Source organism: Falco cherrug, chromosome 1 (genome assembly GCF_023634085.1).
Source record: "Falco cherrug isolate bFalChe1 chromosome 1, bFalChe1.pri, whole genome shotgun sequence".
NCBI classification, from domain to species: domain Eukaryota; kingdom Metazoa; phylum Chordata; class Aves; order Falconiformes; family Falconidae; genus Falco; species Falco cherrug.
This window is the reverse complement of record NC_073697.1, coordinates 23,200,944-23,220,420: the sequence shown is the minus strand read 5'-3', so window position 1 is coordinate 23,220,420 and position 19,477 is coordinate 23,200,944. Positions and strand designations below refer to the sequence as shown.

Sequence of the window (19,477 nt, the reverse complement as noted above, 5' to 3'; positions counted from 1 at the left end):
GGCTTTTGGGCCCTAACCCATGCCCAGTACCAAGGCTGTGTTTCCTTGTGCGTGACTAATCAGTCATCTTCCCATTATTCTCCATCAGCTCAGTTTCTGTTGTAGGTTCCCTCCTTGTAAAAACGACACTTCCAAGGCACAGAACATCTTGATTTCTGCCTGGCTGTGTTTCAGGCTCTCTTGCTGCTTTGCTGTTCTTGCAGAGAAAATTGTGATATTTGACGCTGCTGAAATAGAATGTTTGTGCTCTTTAAATTTGGCATCTGAGCTAGGAAGTGACTTACAGTAAAACACACATCTCAAGAGAGACGTTCTTGTGACGGTGAGGCAGCAGGTGCCGTATGCATAGTGCTGTGGTTGGGGCTCTGTGGGATCGCCATGAATGAACTTACCAGGTTTATCACAAACCCAGGCAACATTGTTTATCCGTAGGCTTTGTGATTATTGCGGTGATGTGAGTACAAAGTGGAAAACACTATTTATATTACTAGAGAGTTAGTGAGATGGTTCAAGGGCTGTTGTTGCCAGTATAGGCTTCTGCATCACTACATTTTAAAAATTTTAATTACAAATTAGTTTTATGATCTGTCAGTTCAAACAAGTAAATACTTTTTCATTGTTTTGTTTGTTTAACTGTTTGGCTCAATAAAGTAGAATCAGCAGCCTTCCTAAATCCAGTAATTCTGGCCTTTTTCCTAAATGCTTTTCGCAGCTTTAATCTTTACAACCTATGGGACCTTGCTGGCCTCAGCCTCTACTGCGTGCAATGAATGTAAAGATTGTCACCTAAATGATTAGCTGACACTTGTTGGGGAATTTTACCGCAGGTCAGAGTCCAGGAGCTCTCCTGTGCCCTTGCAGGTGTGTCACTTTACATTGAAGAGTTCTGTGCTCACAAATGCTTACATCTGATCTGTGTGTCATTCTTTTCACTAGCACCTTCCAGCTTTGCTATAAAAGGAAATGATATTCCAGGAAAATGAGTGTATGCTAACGTGCTGCTCATTTTGAGACATGGGGGAAAGAATCTGGTGAGAAAACATAAGATGGTTTCATCAATACCCAAAATCCGCAGTATTGAATTTAGCTGGTTATTGATGTATGCAAAAGGTTTCTCTACTGAATCTCTCTTTCTCATAATGTGGATATAGGAAAAAAACCAAAAATTCCATCCGTGAAGGTGCAGTCAGCATCACAGCAGTGCAGTCGGAGGGGCAGGAGGACAAGCAGGGAAGAGAGTGCACTTTCTGCTTCAGTCTCTCAAGGCTGAGCCAGACATGAAGCTGAAGCTGTTCACTTCTCTCAGAAGAAGGAAAGAATCTTGAATTGAATTATTTTTCTCAAAGGCATAATTTTGATTTTTGCACTGGGGTTGGTTCAGCACTTCTCCTTATGGTTGAAGTGGAATCAAACTCCCTGCTAGGGTCCCAAGGGCAACACACAGACGAATATCAGATGGGCTTCTGAATATTACAGTGGTACATTTTACACAAATAGATCTTCTTATGAAAAAGCATTTAAAGGTAAAATTAAGCAGTATGCAAGCATTACGTGTCACCTTGACACTATTGATCTGACTACTCGGTAAGCACTATAGACTCACTGGAGAAAGAAGTACAGTAGTTTTCCAGTTTTAGTTGTTTTCAGCTTGTGAAGGCCTAGCAAAATACATCAGCTTAAATATAGTTGTTTACTAAAATAACCAAAACCAACCCTGAACTTTTTAAAAACGTATATAGTATTGTACAGTTAATATGAAGACTTCCAGTTCTGATAGTAAACGTTATTTCTAATCCTCTTTAGTCATAGATGTAGTGAAGGGTAGTTTCCTTCTATCCACCTTTGCATTCTGAATTTCATGCTGCTTAAGCTGTCAGTTGAAGAAGATGGGCTTTTGATTTGAATATTCTCAATCTTTCTTTGGAGTAGCCCACTCTCCCTTGACTGTATGGCAAAACAAGACTCCTTAGGCACCTTAAATTTGGCAAATTAAAATTAAATGCTGTGAATTTCCCTTTAGCATATCTTCACAAATTTAACAGTTGCATATTTGCTTGACTGTAGTAGTCCAAATATTTCTGAGATATTTTTTTCTTGAAAAAGAATATGGATTATATGTTGTTTTATGGAAAATGTATTTTAATGGGAAAAAAAGAGGAATGTGAATAACTGGTAAAGCTAGCGCTATGTAAAACTTCTGGATGTTGATGTAAGCTAACAAAAAAAAAAAAAAGAGAAAGAGACCTTTAAAAGAGAGAGACCTTTAAAAGTTAAATTAGATACCTTGATCTATCCTTAATTCACCCTTTTAGGCAGAGAATCTCTCCTGCTAAAGATAAAATCCTCTTATGAAGGGTTTATTTTTAGACTGGCTGAAAATAATGCTCAGAGCATAATGCACAACAAAATTCCCAGAATCGTGATATTGTTGATTCTATCAAGATGTGTGTTCTTAATTTAGCTTGCAGTGTTGCATTTATTTGTAACCTTCATATTTCACTGATTAAAATTAATTATTTGCTTGGATTGATAGAGGATTTTTCACTAAATCACAGAACGGCTGAGGTTGGAGGGCATCTCTGGAGGTCATCTGGTCCCACGCCCCTGCTCAAGCAGGGTCACCTACAGCAGGCTGCCCAAGGCTGTGTCCAGATGGCTTTTGAGCATCTCCAAGGCTGGCCGCTGCACAACCTCTCTGGGCAACCTCTGTCAGCGCTTGGGCAACCTCTGTCAGCGCTCGGTCACCCTCACAGGAAAAAAATGTTTCCTGATGTTCATAGGGACCCTCCTGTGTTTCAGTTTGTGCTCATCACCTCTGGTCCTTTTCATTCCCTGCATGACGTTCTACGGTGGTTATTGCCTCTGCTGTGGAGGCCGCTGGAAGTTGGCATAAAGGGAGACAGTGAGTGAAGGCAGACTTATTTTAACTGTTTAGGTGAGATGTAGATATCACTGGTTTAGGCTAATGTCTGTGGAAAAATGGGGAAAACAGGGAGGTGAATTGTATGTTGCTGAATGAGGATTTAAATCAGGTACTTACTGCTCTTGTTGAAGCCGAGTAACATTCTGAAGAGTAGAAAAAATCCTGAAACGGTTATTGAACGTAAAGGCCCCAGAAATGATCATGATCTTACTATGTAAAATGATATATTAACATTTGACCGTAAATCAGAAGATTTTATAATCTGTGTGAGCTGTTTCATGAGTAATCTAAGTTTGTCTCGTTCTTGTCTCATCCATTGTGCCAGTATCTGCTGATTTTGGGGCTGGTTTAAGTTCTAACGAGCAGAAAGAGGCGGCGGCGCAGGAAGGAAGATAGAGCAATTTCACAGAGGCTTCTCTTAGGTTACGTCAGGTGCTGGGTCCTGTGAGGGAAACTCTAGAGTGACCCAGAGCAAACGGAGCTTTTATATGGGCGGTGTTTTGTGCACAGACTCTTCTCTGAATGTTGCTTGAGAAGTGCAGTTGCAGAATTGTAGTAAAGGTTGCAGAAAAAGCTTAGTTAATTTGATTTTCATTTGTGACCTTGGGAAAATAACTTTTTTTTTTCCTTGGTGCTGGGGGGGAAGAAAGCTATCAAAACCCCAAACCAAAACCCCATGCAGTAAGGTGGAGAGGCAGAAAAGACAACTGGCCTGGGCTGGGCAATCTACTGATTGCGTTGACCTTCTGATTGGTTATTACGTCTTGAAGAGTAAGTAGGTATGAGTATTTGCTGTATGTAGACAATTGCATTAGATGTCAGTTGTCTTCCCTAGTAATCTTGGTGGTCTTCTAATACCATCTTAAACACTTCCTGGAGACCTTTAAAATAAAATAGGTATGTTCATTTGGGTTTACATTAGCTATTTAATCATAGGATATGTTGCTAACTCCTATATGTCATTTTAAGAGGCAAACCAAGAGAAGAGATACTATATCTTTATCTTTCTTTTCCTTATCAGTATGAATTTAGCTATCTATCTATCTACATATCTATAGATAGATATATAGATATTATATAGGTATATAGACACTAAAGGCCATATCTTCATGGACAAGCATGGGTAGGCTAGTCATTCAGTTGCACCGGCTACTAACCAGAATTTGGTAGATGCACGCTTCTGATCATTTGGTACTGCACACAAAGAGTATGGTTCCTTGAAAGCCTGCCACAAAATAAAGCTCAACCAAGCTATATAACTGTTTGTATGATTTTCTAAACGCTCTAATAATGCCCCTGCATCTTCAAACTGTGTTCTTCATTAGGGCTTGGGCAAAACTTAACGATACAAATTCTGAGTCATATATAGGCTTGCCAATTTGCATTAATAGCTTGAAGAATCATTGAGAGCTACTAATTTTCTCAAATTAGCAAGTAAATCAGTGAATGTAGTAGAAAGAATGGAGTACAAAATATACTCTATTTGTTTAGCGTTAATTTCTCATTATAACTTCATGTTGTAGCAGTAAACATCTTGCAATATACATTTGTAAGGATAATGAAATCTGTGTACTCTGTTCTCATGACAAATACTCTGATGAAATCATTGTTCAAAAATGAATGTTATATATCATTACAAAATTAATTTCTGTTTTTCAGATGATGCACAAAATCTAAACATATAGACATAACATAATTACACAGATGGGCTTTCAGTAAAAGCAAAATAAAGTGCATTTCTCCTTTTCCAGGTCACATATATATGCTGCAGTCAGCACTTCTACTTTAATTCTGGACTGTGTTTAAACAGTATGGTATTGTAAGCTGAAGGAAAATTTACTGAAATAAAGATTCCCCACCGCTGGCCCAGTCAACCCTCTGTATCCCATCCCACATGCTAAAACGAGGGGGGGAGAGGTCAGTCTCCTTTGCCATATGGCCATGGAGAATCATTAACCAGAATGTCGTGGATTCCATAGAAGACGTTTTGGCGTAGTGAAACAAAAATCTAGGGAAAACATGTTTACTTCACTTTGCAGAGATCTGCAATCTTGAGCTTTGAAATGTCTCTACAAACAGAAAGGAGAAACCAAGTATTGGCATATAGCTCTTCGAAACTGAAAGATGAGAAACTGGGAAGGGGATTTTAGATTAACAAAAGTGAAGGAAACAGAGGGAAAGATGTGCTTTTGTTGTGGGCATTTTCATTTAACTGCAGGACCAGTTGAGAGAGACAGAAACTTGCTGTGTAGGATGCAGAGACAGACACATCATAGAAACTCTGCAAGGTGGGAGGAGGGGTGGAAGGAAGTCCTGGGGGCCACTGGGCAAATGAGAAGGAAGAGCCTCCAGCTGGGCTAACAGGTAATCCCACTGGGCACAGCTCTGTCAAGGGGAGCTGTGATCTTGGTAATCCTAAAATAGTTTTCTGGGCAAGTGCCAGAAGTGTTGAGGTCAGGAACACTGCAACTAAAAACTCTGAAACCAGATCTTTACTGAGAAAGCAGAATTTACCCTGCCAGCTGAAAAAATCAGGCTTGTCCTTGCCAGGGGGAGAAATTCAGGGGAAGCTTTTTCAGTGTATCTGGTATAAGCAGTTTTGCTTATAGAACTTGGCATCCTGTTGCAATTTCCAAAATAAGCCAGATTTTAAGAGAATAGATACAGTAGTTTCAAACTACAAATAAAGCTTGAAGGAAAAAAAAAAAGGCTATGATTTTATGTGCAAGAATTTCCTTACCCCTGATTGCTGTAGTTTCAGGTATGATTATAGCATGTGAGGAGGATATCCTTGATATAACAGGCACTCTTCTGGATCTCTGTGTGGAAAAATACGTAGTACTTCTTGGTACTAAATGATCATGAAGTCATATATGTATTGTTTATGGTCTCCTAATCCAGGATTTATTTCCTGATCCTGTTTGAGAGCTAGGGACTTGAACTGATTAAAATATAACAACAAAAAAAGATTCTTCGGAGCTTTTAAGTGAATTGATTTACTCTGGCTTGAAAATTGTCATATGAAAATTTAAAATATTGCTATGTTAGACTTTAATATTAAAATACTGATGAGGTGGGTGGAAAATTACTATTAGTTATTCCAAATAGATTGCCATTTTGTTTCTTTCCGGAGTGGGAAGGAAAACTGACACAGTGAGCCAGCTCTGTTACCTGCGGTTTTCTCTGTCCTATGCTGTACAAGTGCAATCAAGAAGAAACCAATCTGTTCATAATTCCCGCTGCCAGTTCAGTCCCTATCCCTGGCAATCCCCTGCCTTTCTGCACCTACCTAATGACACTGAACGGCTCTCCTTCATTTTATCCTGTGATGAGAACTCTCCTCTGCCCCCTGTTAAAGAGTTGCCTGAGGAGCAGCCAGGAGGCCAGCAGAGCCCCCGACCAGCCCCAGGGCAGACGTTGGAGAGCCTGGCTCCTTTGCCCAGTTTGTGCTTCCAGTTTGCTGCCTAATTTTAGCAGTCGTTTGGGGGGAGGGAAGCTGCCCATCAAAACGCTGTGCAGGCTGACCTTACTGTTAAGAGGCTTTTCTTGATATCCAACCTGAATTTTCTTTCCAGCAACCTTAGCAAACTGTGTCCTTTTCTATTTGTTTTAGTCATCACAAACATGGAGATCAGACCTTTACCCTCCTTTTTAAAGACAGTCTCCTTGTTTTCCTCCAGTTCTCCTTTTCCAGACAGAGCACCACCAATTACTAGTCTTTTATCAAAGAAAAATAACTTCCCTGGGGACATATATTTTTACACCAATGCAACAACGATCTTTATTACAGCAGAATGAGCTCATTGACCAGTGCCCCGCTGGCAGACCACTGTGACCTTCAGGTCCTTTTCTGCAGAATTCTCTAACTCGTTATTCCCTGTTGTTTTTCCTGCAATAGTGGCAATATGTGTATTTGTCTTTACCAGATTACATTTTCAGCTCTCTTCTCTGGGGTAACAGGAACCTTTCAAATTATGATCCTATTGTGTGGTGTACTTGCAGACCATCTTGTTGGTGCTGTCTGTAACTGTAAGAAGAGCACCGTTCCATCCTTCAAGTCATTACTGAGACTATTGGATAACACCTGCCAAAGACAGACCCCTATGCAAAGCCACTTGAAATCCATCCCAAAGTTTTGGCATTGAACTGCTGTTAACTGTTCTCGGGGTGCCATTTTTTACTTATGTGTCTCAAGGCTGTTGATGAAAGTGCCAGAATATTATGCAAAGCAATATTAAAAGACTTGCTACAACACATATGAAGTATATCATGATATACTCAACGTAAATGATATTTATTTCCTGAGCAGTCTTTCACATTTGTAAATACAGAGGGAGGTCGTAAAGTCATCAGTTCTACAATCAACTGTATTATCTAGTGACTGAAAAATGAGATTTCATTTCATTAGGAAATTACTGGAATGTTTCCACAGCAAGTTTGCTAGAAAGAATAACATTGGCTTGTCTGAAACAAGGTTCTTGGTTACCACAGTGTCTGCATTAATTCTGACCACTTCTGTAAATGCATAAGGTTATCATTCATTGTGACAGTACGCAAGATTAAAAAAAAATAATAAAATTGCACATTTGAAGTCTGGTTTATGGTTTATGTTCTAGCTACAAGTGCCATTCCAAGACAGAAGAATGTTTTCAGCAGTATAGGTGGTTATGTCCTACTATGTTACACGGTGATCTACAGAATATTAAAGATTTTTCTAAGGCCTTTTAAATAATCTTAAAAACTCTTTGAGGAAAGTTATTAATCAGGCAGACAACTCACTTCCATGCCTTTCTTTCATAAGGATTTTGTAGCTAATGAATTAAAGTTGTTTGTATTAAAGTATTTTAATGGGAAGAAAGGACTTAGGTTTCTAATGAATTTGCCTGTAGTTTGATTAACTTGGAAAAATTTTTTTGGAGTTACTCTATTATCCAGAGCAGATTCTTCTAAGGACTCTAGGACATTGTAATGAATGTTTATAATTAAATGATAGATGAGCTTTCTGTACGCACAGAGATGCAGTTGTTGCTTTGCAAGGTTGAGTTCCTTTATGTTTGATGACTGGCAATGTTTTATGCATTACAGATTTTTTTGTAGTATGTTAAGCCTTTGCCGTCTCTACTCAGCTTGTCACGAGGTATAGACTTTGTAGTCTCCAGGGGATGATGTCTTTGGTTAAGTTAATGTAATAAATGAAGGAATATCTTGCTTTCCTGTCAGCTTTCATAAAACTTTATTGCCAGCTTCACAGTCCCCAAGCATTATCAGCAAGGAATAGCTGTATTAATAATTAGTGTGTTCGTTGCTTCCCTAAAATATACATCGAAAGAAAATGAGTGTGAAAGCATGTAGAGTTTTGTGGGTTTAAATAGTGTTAAACATTACCGTATTTAAAATACAAAAATGTATTAAAAAATACAAAGCTGTTTTGCTTACATACTTAAAACATTTCAGCTAAAAAACAAATGCATTTTTAGTGGTGTATTTATTTGTGCTTTCTTATTGTTGGTATATTCCGTTTCCTCATTACAATATTTTCTCGTGTGTTCTTCTTAGAATGGCTTTACTCCTTTATATATGGCAGCTCAAGAGAACCACATTGAAGTGGTGAAGTATCTCCTGGAGAATGGAGCCAACCAAAGCACAGCTACTGAGGTGAGGTACATTGTTCTTTTTTTACACACACTCTTATTTTCCTTTGCCTTTATATTCAGATTGCTTACAGTCAGAAGATTTTTCAAACGGAGTATTTTGAGAATCTTACCCATTTTTTTCTACATGTTCAGAAAACAAAGCTGAACTGTTCTGAAAGTGGTGAAAAGTCAAGGGATGAAATCCAGCCTGATTCATTTGACAGCAAAATTTCCACTGACTTCAGTGAGCTCAGGGTTTTCATCTTCAGTTTTTCCCCTTTTCTCCTATCAGCTTCCTGAAGAATTTTCTGAAAAATGAATGAGGCTTTGAAGAGAGGTCCCTAAGGCTGTAGAAGCTACAGAGGCCAAGGTGGTATTGCCAGGGGAGTGCGATGAATCGATCATAGGCTAAGTGGGGAGGTACAACATTTCATTTGAACAGATCTACATCTCCTACAAAGCCCATGAAAACGCAAGCATCTAGGAGTGCCATCACCTGAGCGACAGGGCTATCTTTGTGCTGCTTTTCCATTTGCACTGTAAAATCTGGGCAAAAATCAGTGAATAGAGTATTATAGCACATATATCCCACTCTTGGCTTATAAGAGGTCTTCCGGGGAAAGTAGTTTAGAGGATTGCTTCAGCTTCTTCCTCGGCCAGCTGAAAAGTGTGTGGAACATAATGTGAATGTCATAATTAGGGGTATGAGGACTGTGTCCAAAAGGGTGTCTATGTATAGTGTAAAATGGTATCAAAACAATTAGTATCAACAGTTTGTGGTTTACAAGCTTCCTTTTAGATTGGGTCTTGAGATGTTAGATGAGTTCAGAATATTTTCTGCATAGAAAGAAAGAGGGAGAAACAGGCAAGCACACAGATGTGCAGAAAAGATGAGTGGGATGGGCTCCCTGTGGTGCTGGGTTCATACAACCATGCAGGTAAAAGGGGCCTCAGGAGGTCACATACTCCAACCACCGGCTCCTGTTCCCCTAGGGAGGAGCAGTGGCAGCTGGACCTCCTTGACCAGCGAAATTACTCTGATTTTGAAGCTTGTCTGTGACTTTGTGTAACCTGTGAATATTCATCATTATCTGTCATTAGCGTAAATTGGAAATGAAATTACTAACAAGGATCACATCAGTGAGCTCAGCAGGCAGTGTGCTGGTTTCTCCTTGGACACTTTATTTCTACGGCTGGACCATGTGGGTATAAATACACAGGAGGATGGTATTAATTGCTAAGTTCTGGATTTAAGTGTCATGCTGTTAACCTGCAGTAGCTTCAGTGCAAGCAGGGCAGGCACCAAAGTAAGAGAGACAAGACTCCATCTCAGGAGGAACTGAATCGTAAGAACTTCCATCTGCAAATGGGAGGATTTAAGGGCAATGCAGGAAAACTCGTAGGACATGAGGATTGTGCTCATTGTGTTTCCTCTTCTTGTTCTCTTCCTGATGGACATTCTTCTATTCCAAGTCAAGGGGATGAGTGAACAGGCTCTGTGCTGCAAAGTGTGTTGGTTTCACCTTTGTCCTGTGGATATGGATGTGCCATGTGAAGTAGTAATAGGAAAGTTCCTCTCCTGTTAGAGCTTTTGCTTGTGTTTATTACTTTTCCCTAGTTTGTTTTCTGGATTCAGAGACACATGAATGTGAAATGATGGTGCATTTATGCTCACTCTCCTTTAAACCAAACTGCCAGTGTTAACAGCTGCTTTCCTGTCCCTTCTTTCATTGGATACTGTACCATTTGATGACAGCTCCTAAAATAATCCTCTTGTGGCCCGCATATATGGTGATCACATTACATGTCAGCTTTCTGAAATATGAAATCCCATGTGATTGCCAGGCAACGTCGCAGAAACACACCCTGTGTGAAGGAGCCGAGTGGAGCTGTGGTTCTGCAGGAGCCCAGCCCAGCTACAGCCCACAGTCACCTGCTTGAGCCTTTCTCCCAGTGACTTTTACCAGCTGTGATGATCAGGGGCACTGGAAATTCATTCATTGGTTTACAGGAACTGTGAGGCTGAGATGGTTACAATTAATGCTTTCTCTGCTTGAATGCAGACATCCAGGCATCGCTGGAACTCACAGTTATAGTCTGATTTTTTTTTTTTTTTTTTTTAAAAAGGGAGGGAGAAAAAAAAAAAATCAAATGCCCCCCACTCAACCCAAGTCTAACTCTGTCTTCTGCCATCAGAAAGGTCAGGTTTTACCTTTGTAGCTTGGAAAGTAAAGGCTGTCTACCCACTTATTGCTTAACTAGATAAAGTTTTGGTTTCAGGTCTTGCTGAAGTGATGGTTTCAGTGATTTGAGTGTTACTGAAGGATGGCCCAAGCCACCATCTGCTGTCACATGTGCAGAGTTAGTCTCACAGAGTAAAGAAATGGTACATTAAATAAGGTGGGATGGCAGCCTGAAGTGAGGATGCCACCAAAACACATGGAGAAGGACCTTCAGTCTGGCATCAGAGGTTGGCTGTCCTCCTGTGGGGCAGTGGGGAAGAAAAATGCTTTCTCCGAGCTCTGGTCAGCATGCTTTCCAGAAGCAATAGGAGAGGGAATGCAGAAAGAGTGGTGTCCTTTTAGAGAAGGATAGAAGATAGTGGTGCAAATCAAATGGATGATCTTGTCTTTGAAGCTTTGAAACTTGTGCTGCCTTTAGATATATTTTGTTTCCTCAAACACTTACATACATACGTATACAAAATGAGAGTAAGGATGAGCTCAGTTTCACAGGGCCTCTAATGCAGGATTTGTTCTCATGTTCCCAGAAGCGAAAGGCAAATGCATTAAGCCATTTCAACACCTAATGTAGCCTCAATCTCGGAATTATCTTTACAGTTCAGCTGTTTCATCAGCTGTTCACCCTTTTTTAATTCACTGTACAGAATTTAATCTCTATTACAGAAAGAAATCATAGCAGTATCACTGTTACAACGCACCTACTCACAGTTCTACGCAAAGGGGAGTGAATGCTATTTGATTACTAAGGGGAAAAATTGCTCGGGCAATTCCTCAGATGTTTCTTTCAGCATATGTTAGCTCTCATTCCTTCCTAACACATCCTTTATTATTTTATCATCTTTCCATATTCCTAGTCCAACTCAATTCTGTCTCGTTCCTATGCCTGTTACTCTTTGGTTGTTCCTTCTGACCTAGACCCAGCAGACCCTGTTGTATTTATTCCCTTCCCTGCTGTTGCTATTCACCATATCTCCAGTCACAGGCTCTGTTCCTCCTGGTTCCGCTTCCCTCCAATCTAGCATGTGGCTACAGAGTTTACGTGCTTGGGCGGCGTGCAAGGCAAGCTAGAATCAGTTTGATAGAAAAAAGGGAGCAGGCAGTACTTCAGATGAGGTAGCAGTTTGTGATCATGTGATGCATTTTAAAGCATTGACAATCCAGGGCATGTGTGGAGGAGAGAGGCAATTTAAAAATAATTTAAAAGCAAAGCATGAATGAATGAATGAAAAGCAGAAAGATTTTTCTGACTTTGTTTTTCCAAAAAGTACAAATAATCTAATGTTTTCTTCCTTCAAACTAGAATAAATTTGTACTCATGATCTGGCTTTCTTGAGTCGTAGCCCATGTGTAATTTAGAATGGGAAACAGCAGCAATGCATCCAAAGATACATGAAGACATGAAATATTCAGAAGCAGGTTTCCTGTGTATTTTTCACATCTACTTTGTTCAGTGCTCACTAATCCTTACCAAAATATTGCTAAAGATATGCTCTGTGTCTCATTTTAAGGTGAGAAACAATTAAGAGAGATACTGTAGAATGATCCTTTGCTTGTACTTGACTTCAAAAAAGACTACTTTGTAATGGAAAAAATGTGCTTCTGACATGTTTGAAATCATATCTGGGTTAAAATGTTGTGCCTCCAATGTCATTTCACTGGAGATGGTGGTGCAGAGGTAGAAAACCACTGGTAACATGCTTATCAAACTTCTCCATGTGTGAATGGTGCTGTGCAAACCACTGAAGCTGTACATCCTTTGGCTTACTGAGCATACCTTGTTTTCCTCTACCAGGACGGTTTCACTCCTTTAGCTGTTGCACTGCAACAAGGACACAACCAGGCAGTGGCCATCCTCCTGGAAAATGACACCAAGGGGAAAGTGAGATTACCAGCTCTGCACATTGCCGCTAGAAAAGACGACACCAAATCGGCGGCGCTCTTACTGCAGAATGACCATAATGCTGATGTGCAGTCCAAGGTAACAAGATGCTGCCATAGAGGTAACAGGGTAGCCACGCGGCTGAGTGCCGATGGGCAACAAGCTGTACTTCCTTCCTCTTAATGGTTAAAGGTAAATTCTTCCATGGGGAAAGACAAGTTGCTCGACCAGTATCACCAGTAATAGATCTACTTTTGCAGCATTCAGCTACACAGTAATTACAAACTACTCATTTTTCTGCTTTTCAGTTATGCCTCCCATTTCTTTGGTAACCAGCTTTCTCTCATTATTTGTAAACGAGAAGACACTGGAATGGAAGCAGAATCACTGCTTCCCTATTAAATAGGATACTGGTTTATTGCCCATGGGAACATAGGTTGTATTTAAAGTTAATGCATGCTTGAATGGCTTTTCCCATAATTAACAGCATAATTCATTTCAAAAAGCAACATAGTTCTTCGTTTTGCGGCTAGTCTTTAATATTGTTCCTCTTTTTCCCAAACCATGCTGCATCAGATGATGGTGAATAGGACGACTGAGGTACCGAGATAAAAAATTTTTCTTTCTGTTATTTATAATTATTTTCTCTTCTCTGTGGCAATATTTCTTTATTATTTAGCACTAAAAGTGAAGATATGGCTCTTCTTTAATGCACAGAATTTTAAGACTAAGAAAACCTATTTTTATTGATCCTTTGTCTTAGAATTTCTTTTTATTTGTGTCACTGTTGAAGTAAATTTTGACAATTCATATCAGTTCAAAGAAGTCTGAAGTAAGTAATGGAGCTAAGAGGATAAAGATGCTTTTCTAGATCAGCTTTTTTAGTTATGAAAATGCACTTCGTTGGCCTAACTAAATTAAGGTGTCTGGCTCAGCCAGAGTAATGATAAAATTAATTTTCCTTCTTTTACAATTATAAATATAATCAAATCCTCCAAAGTAAAAACTTGTTCAGAGCATCAGCTTATTTTTACCATTCTTCTTATTACAAGTTTTTGAATATAAAGTTTTGAAAAGTCCTTAAGGTATAACACATAGTCAGAATTTACATGCAGCAGATATTACATTTCTCACAGGGATTCAGGAAATACCAACTCTTCAAGCACTTCCACTAAAAATCAAGGGTCCGATTAGCTAGAACTGTAATTTCTCCCCTGCAGATTATTATCACATTTAGGAAAGAGATTTATTTCCAAGAATGAGGTCATTATTTGAATGCCTGCTTTTAGGTAATGGAGTTTCTCTGTTAGATGAGGGGATGAATTTTAAATGCATGCACCCTTGTGAAAGTGCATCCTGCTCGGTGTGTGCACATGTGAGCAAGTTGCCGCGAGGCAGCTGGCAATGGGAATTGAAAGGGTGACAGCTTTGCGCTGGCATCCACCCGTGGGCACGTTCTTCACTATGATCAATGTGACAAGGGTTATCACTTCTACACCTGCCATCACGTTACTTCTCAGTACCTTGTGTTTGTCACCAGGCAAACACATGTCCGCGAAAAGGTAGTTGTTAATGCAATACACATGCAAACTATAGCTCAATGCAGCATCGTATTTTTGTGCCCAATATCCTCGGTAGTCATTGCCCTGCTAATCTATCACAGCAAGGTGATTATGAATTTAATGAGTGTGTGACTGGACTTTGACCAGGATCACCTGTGGGCTGACAAGCAAGTAAATGGAATTAGGGTAAAATAATGGGCTTATTGCTCTACCTTTTGGGAATAAAGTTGATTTTGAAGAGCAACATGTGCCTATATTTCTGTATTCCAAGAGTAGTTCAAAATGATGATTTCTACACTGCAAGGAATGAAACCTAGTTGAAAATATGGTATAGTCTAGAAGCCAAAACTATTTCTCCCTTTCTATAACAGTAAGATCTGATCAAATCAGTGTGAATCTCTTCAGGGAAACCTCAAAAGCAAGATCCTTTCTACTTGAATTACTTATGAAACTAAAAGCTTGCACTGTGTCCTAGCTTCTGAAAAATTAATCTTTTTTATGATGTTGTCAAGCAGTTCTATATTTCATATCTAAAGCAGGTTTCACCTTCTACTGTTCAAGAGGCAATAAGTAAATTGTGTTTTTTTCTGATGTATAGATGGAAAAGTTTCTTCAGATCTTGAGACCCAAATTGTATCTAAATATAAATAATTATGGTTCTTATACTGCGATACTAAGTTTCTCATGTACAACAAATTCTTCAGTCACATGTTGAATAATCATTGCTTTTAAAAAAAAAAAAAAAAAAGCAAGAAGGAAATATGTTGTCAATATTTTTAATCCTAAGAGCAGTAAAATAAGAGTCCACCAACTTTTGTGGTCATTTATCCAAAACCAGTAAATGGATGCAGCCCAAAAGACCCATGTTGCTTCCAAATTGTAATAAGGAAACTTCCTTAATTTTCTTCAAGAATGGCTAATATATTAATATTTTCTGTGATGAAAGCTACTTATCTTATTGGCTACTGATTTAGAAGACTGAGTTGGAGAATTAAAGAATGAAGCACTTTTGATAACCTCTCGAATGAAAACTGCACTCTGTGCCTGAAAGGCTGTGCTATATTATAGGTGAACTGTGACATGATACATTTGTTTCCCAGCAGCTTTTAAAATCAAGTTCTTGTTCAGTTGATTATTTTGTATGAAATGATTTCTATAATAAGGGCTGTTTCTCTTTATAGAGTGGCTTTACACCTTTGCACATAGCTGCACACTATGGAAATGTCAATGTGGCAACGCTTCTGCTAAACCGAGGAGCTGCGGTCGATTTCACAGCAAGGGTACGGAATAATTTCTTTCTCTTCTTAGTTTAATGACCGACAAAAGTGGGAGTGTTTCTTTGTGTAATTCTTAGTCAAGAGTAAGTGAGGAGCAAAGTAATGCTGACCTGTTGTGTTCAGAGATGTCTTCTTTTTGCAGTAATTCTTAAAGGTTGCCTCCACACAATGCACCAGTGTCCTTGGGAGTTGAGTAGTGCGCGGTATTCCCAGCTGAAGGAAGCAGGCTCCTGTGACTAGCTCTAGAAAGCTCATAACATGTCAGCTCACTTCAGCTTTTCTGTCAGTCAGACGTACTCCAGAGATATATGTAGGATTTATCAGCTTATTCAGTATTTGCTATACTAGTTTAATTTGGTATTTTCGCATATAAACATAGTTGGAAAAAGTAAAGGTGTATTGCCATTATATAAATGCAACAATAAAACTACTAATTGATCATGACTACTCTTTTATGGTAAACAACTGTAGAGCTACGTAATATAGTCTCTTTGCTGTTGTGCATTACATAGTTTGAAGCACGGCATCTGGTGCCATAAAAACCTCTGGTAATCTGTACCTCAACACAGCTACTGGATCACAATTTTTTTGTTTAATTTCGCCAGACACACTTTGAATTACTTCAGAGTTCTGCCTTTCAGACTGACTTCCTCCTGTTGCCAGTCTGGAATAGCTGCTAATATTATTTCTCTCCTCACCCAAAGTGCTTGCAAGGACTTTCAGCTTAAACAGCACTTACTCCTTTATGCTATCGGCATTACACTAAGAAGGTTCCTTTGTGTAGGAGTCACGCATCTGTGTACTCTGTGTATGTTGCAATGATTTAAATGCATCAGTGTTTTGTGAATATTGACTCATTGGACTCTGATACATGTTTGTTTATTTGTCTGACCCTGGGACTGTGATGTTCACTGCTTTGGCAGATGTGCTGCTTCGTTTAATAAAAACCCCAAACAATGAATAAAGATTCTTGCTTAGAAAGGAATTACTAACTCTAGCTTATATGGTGTGTGCCTAGCTCTAATGCTCAAGTACATTTTCGTTTATTCTCTATGATGTGATGGTCTCATTTTTTTGTGATCCGAACACAAATTCACCACCATTATACACCTTCAAATCCATCCTGCTCATTGTTTGTTCTTTTCATGGTGTAGAATGGAATCACCCCACTGCATGTGGCTTCCAAAAGGGGAAACACAAACATGGTGAAGCTCTTGTTGGATCGCGGAGGGCAGATCGATGCCAAAACCAGGGTGAGTCTTTCTATTCCCTGAATATGATGTTGACCCTTCTTGGGAATGGATTGGGATTTTTTGTTTGCTTGTTTTTTATTTTTAAGCCAGAGACTGGGAACACAAAGATTCATACTAGGAGTTCAGCTTCAGTGATTGTGTCTTGTTCTCTGTTCTTGAAGTGAGATATTAGATGTGGCTGCTATAAACGACTCACAAAAAATAGAAGTTCAGCTGAACACAGCTCCAAAAATGTTACACATTGCCTCCTCACAAGTGTACTTTTTTAGAAACATGGACCAAATTTAAATTCTGACTCCAAAAATAATTGAGGAAGAAATATTTTTGTACCTTTTTGTACTTCTTTAAAATTCAGAATCTTACCTTTAGTTTTCAGATTGTTATTTATTTTATGTAAAATGTTTTCTATGATGGGCTAAAGAATATCAGGTATTGATAACAGCAGGAGGCAGAAATACTATTTCCTTTAGTCTCCTGTAGAATCTAGCTACATTGTACAAGAAAAAAATATGATGAAACTGATCTTTTTGAGGAAAGAAGCCTGTTGGTCCAACTTCACATGACACAAGAACACGCGTGCTGCACAGCAATGGGAAGTGGAGGGTTTGGGCTCAGCCAAGCCTTTCAGTCCCCTGATGTCCTCTAAATGACTGTGCCAGGCATAGCGTGCCTCATAAAAACTGCCATAGTGGGCTGGCAGTCACCTTTTATCAAAAAGTCAATACTGGGAACATACTCTGTGCCAGCAGCCCATTCACCTCTATCCCAGACTAACCACTGCAAATTAGGTGACTCTCACTACCTTCCTTCTCCCAGGTGTCCTGTTGAAGTGCCACACCAATACTGCGCTCTTTATTTAGGGCAGATTTTGCAGTCATCCCAGACAAAAGAAAAGCCCATCAATGTATATGGGCAGGGTTAATTATTTCAGATGGGATTTTGGAGTCACCTAGGTAAACACAGTCATTTATGTGAGCCGAACTGCACGGGACTTGTTCTTGAAAGCTGCTGGGTTTTAAGCACTGATCTGCAAAATTTTATCTCCAAGTAATAGAGGGTGCCTTAGAACACAAGAGTTTACAGCTGGGCATAAAAGTTTTTGTTTAATAAGGTAGAAAGGGAGAGGAAGGTAGAGGATATTGCAGTCAACTACCTCTGCAGTTACTTTTGTATTAATTACATCAACCATTTGTTGCTTCATAAGCTAGGAAGTCAATCATGATTATTGTGTAACTCTGTATGTGGTTATGATTTTGATTTCTTATTATGTATGAAATGTGTCTCTTATTTTTTTTTTTTTTTTTAAATTATGGTTGATGGAAATGAAGGTGTGCAGTAAATCATCCCTGGTCAAATTTTCTGCAATAAGTGCCTAAAATCTCATAGTAAAGAAGCATGAAATGGTAATAATACATTGCAGTCAGGATATTCCACATACTTATAAGCATAGTAGTCATATGGAAATGGTCCATTTGGCCTGTGGAATGACAGTATTGATTCACCTATTTCCTGTTCAGCATTTAGACACTGGTTTTAGACAAGTTGGCACATATGATTGTAAAGGACATCTTAGATTTTAAGAGGTCAAGGTGTATTCCCTTCCCTGCTCACTCACAAAGACTGATTGCAGATGTGAATGAAACTGAAAGAGCAGGACTCTGTCCTGCGTAGGTGGAAGGTGCTAATTTTAGAGTCTTCTCATTGTCTTGGCTTCCTGCCCTTTGTCAGCTGCTACATTAGCTCAAAACCTGTCAGCACAAAGATGTCAGTGAAAACCCATAGAAGTATCCTAAAGCACACATACCCCTTCGCCCAGGCTCATGAGTTTCCTCTGCTTTCATCTTCTGCCTTCTCCCTGCTCAAAGGCACATGGTGGTGGTCGGCTGCCTGTACTGCACAGTGGGGAAGATTCCAGAGCTTTGGTTTTGCTGTCAAGTGTCTCTGTGGCATGGTTTTGTCTTCATGCCAGCTGTTTACATCTTCTTGGTGTCCTTTTCCCTTCGCTTTGTCTGCATGCCTTGTGTGCTTTGCTGTGGCTGTGAGCATGTAGGGTATTGAAGGGGTAGGCTGTGTGTTGCATGCCGTGTGTACATGTGTTCGGTACTGTAAAGGGCAGACCTCCGCCGCCTCCACCTCGGTACTAACATGCTTGCCTTTCCATACTTGCCTTTTCATTGCTTCTGAGGAACACATGCATTCTTCCAGTAGGTCAGATTCACTGAAAAACAGTCTAATTAAAAGTACTAGGAGAGTTCATTGCTGGATAGCTTGGGCTGTTATTCTTAGTTTCCATTCCACATCAAAATAAGCTTTTTGGTTAAAAACGCACTCATTGCTTTCATTCAGTTTCTTTAAATAAAGATGCACAAACTTATTTTAACAGATTTTAGATGAGCCTCTGTACTTTAATTTTGCAGTTAATCTGTGAAATCTTTTTGTTTGAAAATGTTCCATTGGAATGATCTATTAGGAGCCCCTGTGTTGTCTAAAAAAACCAAATTATAATGTATGTTCTTCAAAGGGAGTAAACCATGCATGTGTCCTACTGTTCCATAGTTAATGTTGCATGCCAGAAGAAAGCATCACTTACTGCAGGATTTATGTATTTCAATTTTCTATACATTTCATAATGTATTTGTTGAAAATTTATGGCATTGCTCACTAGAGTATAAAGATGTAGAATTGTAAATCTGCTTGCTACACTTAA

General features: G+C 39.3%; 1 protein-coding gene across 40 annotated transcripts in view; it reads left to right on the top strand.

Annotated features, from left to right (window-relative positions):
• Window positions 1-19,477, top strand: part of ANK2 (ankyrin 2) — a 382,411-nt gene that overhangs the window by 246,347 nt on the left and 116,587 nt on the right. For 35 of the 40 annotated variants that reach the window (XM_055711495.1, XM_055711514.1, XM_055711508.1 and 32 more), the window contains 5 exons: window positions 8,480-8,578; window positions 12,592-12,777; window positions 13,255-13,278; window positions 15,422-15,520; window positions 16,672-16,770. In XM_055711495.1, coding sequence (XP_055567470.1) covers window positions 8,480-8,578; window positions 12,592-12,777; window positions 13,255-13,278; window positions 15,422-15,520; window positions 16,672-16,770 — 507 coding nt within the window. The remainder of the gene's footprint in view (window positions 1-8,479; window positions 8,579-12,591; window positions 12,778-13,254; window positions 13,279-15,421; window positions 15,521-16,671; window positions 16,771-19,477) is intronic. The other 5 variants (XM_055711478.1, XM_055711577.1, XM_055711706.1 and 2 more) reach the window with 1 other exon arrangement.